Source organism: Camelus dromedarius, chromosome 5, assembly GCF_036321535.1.
Source record: "Camelus dromedarius isolate mCamDro1 chromosome 5, mCamDro1.pat, whole genome shotgun sequence".
Taxonomy (NCBI): domain Eukaryota; kingdom Metazoa; phylum Chordata; class Mammalia; order Artiodactyla; family Camelidae; genus Camelus; species Camelus dromedarius.
In genome coordinates, this window is record NC_087440.1 from 61,220,182 (window position 1) to 61,227,905 (window position 7,724).

Genomic DNA, 7,724 nt, shown 5'->3' on the forward strand with positions numbered 1-7,724 from the left:
TGTCCTCAAATATTCTGCCAGGACAGTTCTGGCATCTTCTCTTCAGTGATGTAAACCACTATTTCCCCCAAGCACACTGAAACCAGATCCAGGTGCCCTTGCGAGGATGTTACATCAGGGTCATGGGAAGGTGGCCCCAATAAGCTCTCCGTACCCAGTCGTATATTCTGCCACCTGCCCCCCTCATTCCTACTCTGACACCCTCAAGATCTACTCCTAAGCACATTCCCCTGATCCCTGTCTGCATTAACCAAGTCCTGTGGCTTCTTCATTGGAAAACCTCATTCTTCCCATCACAAGGAAAGTTCTTCCCCAGCCAAGTCGTCCTGAGACTTGCCCCTAATTATTCACATAGAATAAATGAGGGCTGCAGGCGGTGTTTAAGGAGGGCATGCATCACCAAGTAAAGCAGCCTCCTGGGCCGGGGCCACAGCCTGGTCTCCAAGCACAGGCAGCTGATCTCCTCTGGCAGGGAGGAGCCGGCCCCTTGGGCAAGGGGACCTCCCGCTCACCCAAGTATTGTCCCCACTGCAGGTTGCGTGTCCTGCTCCCTCCCTGTGAGGGCCTTGCCTTAAGCACCAGAGACCGCCAGGGTGGTGGATACTGCCTGGTTCAGCCGCTCTTCTGATGAGATCTGAGGCTGATTCTCAGCACAGTCTGCCCTCCAGCTCCAGGAGAGAATCTCTTCAAACGTGGCTTTCATACCAAGCGCTGGGTGCTCTGATTGCACTTAACAACCAATTGATCCCACAGTCCTGACCATCACCATTGTTCCCACACTTCTCAAATGTTGTCGATATTGCATTAGCCAGCCCAGCCCTCTCCACGTGGATCCCATCCTGCATCTGTGTAAGCGGAGTCTCAGTAATCACCATGCTCCTCCACCTTACCACTCTCACAGCCGTTACTGCCTGTGCATTCCAACTAAGGTTCCCAAAGGATACCTGTGGGGGATTTTTTCCATTAGCCCCCTTAGATCCACTCTCCACCCGCTTCAGCCTGCTTCCTAGGTGGCCAACACTTATGAGCTGAACCAATGGGCTCCCTTCCTCCCCGCCTCCCCATTTGCTTCAGCAGATCAGGGCATGGAAGACAGTGAGGCTGGACTATTGGCCTCCCCACCTCTCGCCCTCCCAGGCCTCAAATTGGTAACAGCTGCACCCTCCCACGGACAGCCACAGCCGCTGGCAGGCGTTCCTCTCCTCCAGTTCTCTTCGGGTTCTGATAATCACTTCCTCTTCTTGGTCCTTCAGCCTAGGTGGCCATTGCTTCTAAACAATGATTAGACGTGTTTCACTGCCCCCTTGTTGGCTTCCTTAACTCTGTCCTCACGTTTATAAATAGTCTCTTCATTTAGTTCTCAGCAGTCCATTGCGGTGTATCATTGGTTTCCTGCCAGGACCCTTACTGAAGCTACAGTCATCTTTTCTCAAATTCTGGCAAGACCTTACTGCTTCTGCTTCTTCCCCTAAGTTTTTTAAGAAGCAGCTCTTTCTCCCAGAGAGTTCTGAGGGAAGTCCTCAGGGATGGGTTGAAAACACTTGAGTGGTGCCTTCCAGTCTTATCCCTAATCACCACTCTCCACCCTAGTAGAGACCCCAGGCATTCAACCACTTCTCACGTTAGAGTGACTTTCTTGCCTTCCAATAGATCTGCACTGAAGGGTGGGTGGATTTTGCTCCTGCCCTCTGTTCCTGGATGTCCACCTCAGCATCCCAGTCCTTGACCATCAATCCCAACATTTGCTTTACTGTTTCCATGGAGACACACTGACTCCTCACTCAAGGAGGACTCCTGGCTCCCAGTTATGATACACCAGGGGTATACATACAGATGGGGCCACTTTTGGGACTCCTGGTACCCAGTCATCTGTCTGTGTCCCTTACTAAACATGACATCCTAAATTAATATGCAAATAAAAATAACCTTGTAGTTCATTTTCAGTGTGACTGTTACCATTATTCCAAGTATATTAAAGACAGAAAAGATGCTTTTGAAAGTTTTCATGAATTCAAAAGGCAGAGGGCATGCTTTATTGGCATTATTACAGAGTTTCCTGGCATAGTGTGAAAAAGGAACGAAGTTAACTTCAACCCCAAAAATGTCAGAATTAAAAACACTTGCATAGCAGAGTGTTTTTTTTTTTAAAGGTCACAGAGAATCAGCTGCTGTAAGATTTCAGCGAGGACAAGAGCTAGGCGATCACAGACTTTTTCCTCTAAGTCAGCAGTGCAGTCTTACCCCTACAAACACGTACAAATTTTAAGTTTAAAAAATTACAATTTAAATTCAAAATATGCTAAATGGGAAAGAATATTTGTAATCAATCATTTTTGCTTGAAGCTCAAATAATCGCTCTGATTACATACTTTTTCTGAGGTTTTTTTTTTCTTAATCACCAAAGGGCCTCTTTATTAAGGCTCTTAAAGGGACTTTCAAAATTTTGCTTGGGGGAAAAAAATCACCCAACTCCAGACACCTTTCAATTTGAGCTACTATTGCCCTCCCTTTTTTAATCTGAGCCGGGGCTATTTCTTCTGTAGATAATTGCTCAGTTAAAAGAAGAGAGTATTTTCTCCAAGGGAGCTTGCAATTGGATTTTCTTTGAGGGCATGAGGACTAAAGCATTGGTTTTATTAATTCCTGGCACTTTGATCATAAATCTAGTTGGAGACCAGTCATTAAATAAGACATGAGAACTTAAAGACTTTCTAACCCCATTTCCTAATTAGGCCCAATGCATTTAAAACCTTGGCTGATTATAAATTCAAATTGGAGGAGGATGGTGCTACGTGAATTGTGTTCTGAGATTCAAGGTAAAGAAAAATTAATTTGCAGTGTGTGGACCAGAGAAATTATTTTAGTGACGGCACAAATATTGTTCTGCGGTTTCAGCATACACTTGCTGCCTCTGGGTTTTGTGCCTGAGCTGGGTGTAAGGGAGACGGGTCACCTCCTCCACAGGTGTGGTCCAAATTGAACAGTCCTTCAGTCCAGGGGATAGAGCTGCTTGTGCTGCCCGGACAGGTGGGTCCGTGAGGCTCAAGGCTGCCAGCCATGTTCTGCAGGTCACACCAGCTTCAGATGGTCTCACACTCCGTGGTGGCCGTGGAGCAGGCCCCGCAGTCACAGCGGACAGCCACGGGGTAGGTGTAGAAGGGGTCGACCCCGGGGGCACAGTTGGGCAGCTTGACGGTCACATGTTTGGTCTCATTGTAGGTGCAGACGCTGTGATGGGCTTCGATGTACGGGGGCTCCAGAATGGGCTTCTGTCCCCACAGGTAGAAAACAGAAAACCCATTAGAACAGACCATCCTGTTTCATGGTCTTGATCATGTATCACTATCCGAAATGAGCTTCTTATTCATTTCTTTACTTGTTAATCAATTTCCTCCCAGGAGAAGGCAAATTCCTGAAAGCAGGGGGCTAATTTTTGTTCACCAGCTTATCTTGAACTCCCAGAAGAACCCATGGCACAGAGTAGGTGCTAAATAAATATTTAGCAAATGAATAATCTTAGTCATTGCAAAAATCTTCTAGTTGGTCTCTTCACTTCTACTTTAAAAAAACTTTTTTAAACTATTTTTGGGAGAAGGAGGTAATTAGGTTTATTTATTTATTTAAATGGAGGTACTGGGGATGGAACCCAGGACCTCATGCCTGCTAAGCACATGCTCTACCATTTGAGCTATTCCCTCCCCACCCTCTCCATTTCTACTCTTACTCTCTATGGTCTATTTATGACAGGGTAGCTTCAAGTGATCCTTTTAAAATGTAAGTCAGATCCAATCTGTCCTCTACTCAAATCCCCTGTGATTTCTCACCTCACTCAGAGCAAAACCCAAAGACCTTACAATCACCCTCAAGACCCAACATCACCCTCCCTGGGTCTTCACCTTGTGACATGTCTCTGATGAGCCCATCTTGCTGGCTTCCTCATTCTGCTCCAGCCACAACAGTCTCCTGATGGTTCCTCAGACCCACCAGGAACAGTGCCACTCCAGGATCTCTGCCTTTGCTATCCCCCCTGCCCAGAATGTTCTTCTGTCTTGTGATTCACTCTTTCTCCAACTTTAGGTTTTTGTTCAAACATCACCCTCTCAGGAAAGCCTTTCCTCAACGCCCTTTTTAAAGCTGCAACAACCCCACACACACACACACACACCCTGCCACTTTCTCTCCCTCTTCCTGCTTTATTTTTCTCCACAGGACCTGTCAGTACCATGTGACATGTGTGCTGCGTTTCTCCCACTCTGGAGGGCAAGCTCCATTAGAACAGGAATTTCTGCCCATTTTACTCATGGCTGTGCCTTGACTACCTAGCGTCATACCTGGCACCCTGGAGGGTCTCAACCATGTTTGTTGAATCAATGAAAGAAAACAGAGCAAGGCAGGTTCCTGAATGCCCTGTGTGCTAGTTCTGATCATTGAAGGCCTCACTTCCTTCCTCCACCTTTTATAAATCATGAATTCAAGGATAATGTCGATCAATAAAGCATCTAGATCAGGAAATCAGCAAATTCATAGTTAAAATCTCAAACCCTGCAGTCAGACCTGCTGAGCTGGAATCCCTGTCCTGCCACTCGCTGCAGACCTTAGAAAATCCATTTAACTTCTTGAATCCTCAGTCTCCTCATCTGTGAAACAAAATACCTACCTGCCTAGGGCCAAGTAAGTGTTCAGTAAAGGTAATCCCGTGTTCCTATCAGAGTTCTAATAAGAGTAAGGAATTAATCATCAAAATAACAACTCACAAGCTTGTAGAGGACAGCGTCCTCACTTGTCCTGGGCAAATGAAGTATGTTTAATGGAGGCCCAGGGTGAAGCTCTTACATAAATATCACAGAAATAATGGTTTTGCCTCTGACAAGGACCATGTAGAGCAGCTGAATTCAGTATCAACTGCTTCCTCCTACTTCTCAGGTAACATTGTCCCCTTGCTCAGTTGTCTTTGTGTCTTCTTACCCTCAGTAGTCTGGGACCCCAGACAGCACCGCCAGATAAAATACAGGATGCCCAATAAAATTTGAATTTCAAATAAACAACCTTTTTTTTTTTAGTATAAGTATGTCCCAAATATTGCATGGTTCACACTTATACACACATCCTCCCCCTCCAGGAAAGGTTATCTGACATTCAAATGTAACTGGCATCCTGGTTGGTTTGGTTTGGTTTGGATTTTTGCTAATTCTGGCAACCACGAACCCTGGCCATGAGCAAAGGCGATTTCCAGCCACAGTCCTAGCTTCACTTTGCCATCATGCGTGTCCTTATTTTCAGACATACTCCCCTTTTGAGTTATCAAACATAAGTGCTTAAGAGCTCACCCCTCAAACACCTCCTCATCTCAGTCCAAGAGGATTCTAACTTAGTTGGAGATTTTTTATCCCATTTTAAATGCACTGTCTCTAAAAAGACTGGATATAATTGCATTTGAAGGGCCTTAATGGATCTATTAGTGATAATCCCTGAGGGTCCCCAGGAGTTACCCCCAGGGGGAGGGAAGAAAGCAGGGCTTGTTGGGGAGGCTGAAGACCTGCCCTCACCTGCTCTTCAGCTTAGGGCCTCTCTTGGCTTTTTCACAGGTGGAGGAATAGGGAGAAGGGTTTTGGCGACAAGTTTGAACCAAGAATTTATTCCGAACTTCCCACTAACTCCCTACGTGACTTTGCAGTCAGCCACCCCCTTGAGTTCTTCCATAGCATCTGTAAAATGGGTAGAATAACAGCATATCTTGATCTCCCAGAGATGATTCCCAAATAGACACTGGGTAAATCAAATGATCAACTTGATCAATGCTTTGTGAGAAGAGCAACATCATGTTTCTTTTGGATGATGCCATGTCATTGTTTTTTGTTTGTCTGATTATTTTTAATCCACAGGAAAGGGTAGATACCCCAGCTCTGTCTCGTTTCATTAAGAAGTGAATACTTAAGAATCAGGCCAAGTATCTGGCCCAGAAGCCATTGCCCTCTCTTGGGACTCACCTCCCAGGTTTCACAGCGGCCCCAGCAGGCATCCGTGGTGATCCGAAGACCCCGGCAGCCCGGCTTCTTGGCCAGGAAAGTGAACTCCCTCACTGCACAGCCCACAAAAGTACGCAGATTCTCGCTGGAGGTGCTGAGGACACAGCCGCAGCCAGCCAGGAGGAGGAGGGCCACGGGGCCAAGGAATAGGTGTGCCAGCCTCATGCTGTTCCTCCAGAAAGGGAAAAGAAAGAGGACTTATTAACAGATCTGGCTGCCTCCACGAGGCTGCCTGCAGGTGTCAGTCACTATCAAAAGGACATTGCTTTTCCCACTTCAGCAGAAATGAGCCAAGAAATTGTAAATGCTTACAGACTCCAACAAAGATGCCCGAAGTTCCAAGTGGCTCCAGGATGGTTTCCATGGACCCATGGAGCTCACTAAACAACCAGCCCTCTAAGGGCATCCTCAGGCTTTTCATTACAGCATCCCAAGCCCATCCTTACGCTGGACTGGACTTGAGTGTTAAAGAAATATGTTCCAATGGTCTCTTCAAAATGAACACAAAATATGAGTAACACCAAAAGGAATGCATAGCCTAACATGATACATGAATACACACAAATTATTTTTATTCAGATCCAAGGTATTGGATGCTATGGTACATGCTTTGCTCAAAATTATATTTCCAGTGTCATGGATGGGGAATGGGGAGGGGTAGATAAACAGTAATTGTATGTCCTGTACATACTGTTACTAACTCAACCCACCACAATACATGGATATGTGGAAGATATGAAACCTGGCCCCTGACTTGGTGACCATTCATAAAATGTGTCCTACCTGCTACAAATTCCCTCTGTTCTGTGCCTCTGCTGTAACAGGCTCCTCGTTGTGATTGACATTAAGTCCAAATGATGGACAGCACCAGAGGTATTTAAAACATAACCCCAATCTACTGCCAAGTCAGTCCTCTCTGGGTCTTGATCATTTCCTATGCTTTTTCAGGAGCCAGAATCACTCCTTTCACGCTTGGCCCACCAGGAAGAACATACTGCATGTTGAAACGAGGGTGGACACTGCATTTATAGGACCCCTCCCCCAATTCATCATTACATAACACGGGCTGCAAAGTTACTTATTTCCAAACTGATCTCTTAGTTCCTACTTTTGATCTATCACCTTAGCAAGACTCTCTGGACTTACTCTCAGGCAGTATGGAGAGGCACTTACCTGATTTTGCTGAAGCTAACTTCTTTTAAAGCAGAAACTTGCACCCAAGATTTCAGAAAGTCACAATGAGTGACTTTGCTCTGGGTAAATGCTTCTACCCTCTGTAACTGGGCTCCTTGATTGCTCAAATATATAGGAAAGGCCTTGTCAATCAAAACAAAAGGGAGGCAGAGCATTACAGGAACCGCTAAACACATCAAAGCCTTGGGATATAAAGCCATCCTCTATTTTCCAAAGGTGATTAACTTAAAGGGTGTTGTTTTGTTTCTTAACATCAACTACTGAAACAGAAAGTTACCTTTGGTGGGTGACATAATCCTAGGGAAAGAGTCAAAGGTAGTTCACCTGGCTCCGGGAGAACAAGTGCACTGGGGCAAGATGGATTAGATTTTCCTTTGTGGTAACCACGAGTTTCCTTCGAAACAGGAGGCAGTCACCAGCGGCTCACGGTGAACTCTTTCCCTTAACTCAGAACACACTTCAATACATTGAAAAATAACAAAGCAATAATTCTTCCTGGAAAGA

General features: G+C 45.7%; 1 protein-coding gene across 1 annotated transcript; it reads right to left on the bottom strand.

Annotated features, from left to right (window-relative positions):
* Window positions 1-2,062: 2,062 nt before the first annotated feature.
* On the bottom strand, window positions 2,063-7,519 carry GPHB5 (glycoprotein hormone subunit beta 5). The gene is made up of 2 exons (XM_010976668.3): window positions 5,988-7,519; window positions 2,063-3,269 (listed from the first exon to the last, which is right to left on the bottom strand). Exons 1-2 carry the CDS (start codon window positions 6,189-6,191, stop codon window positions 3,081-3,083), a joined length of 393 nt encoding a protein of 130 aa, XP_010974970.1. The 5' UTR covers window positions 6,192-7,519; the 3' UTR covers window positions 2,063-3,080.
* Window positions 7,520-7,724: the final 205 nt, after the last annotated feature.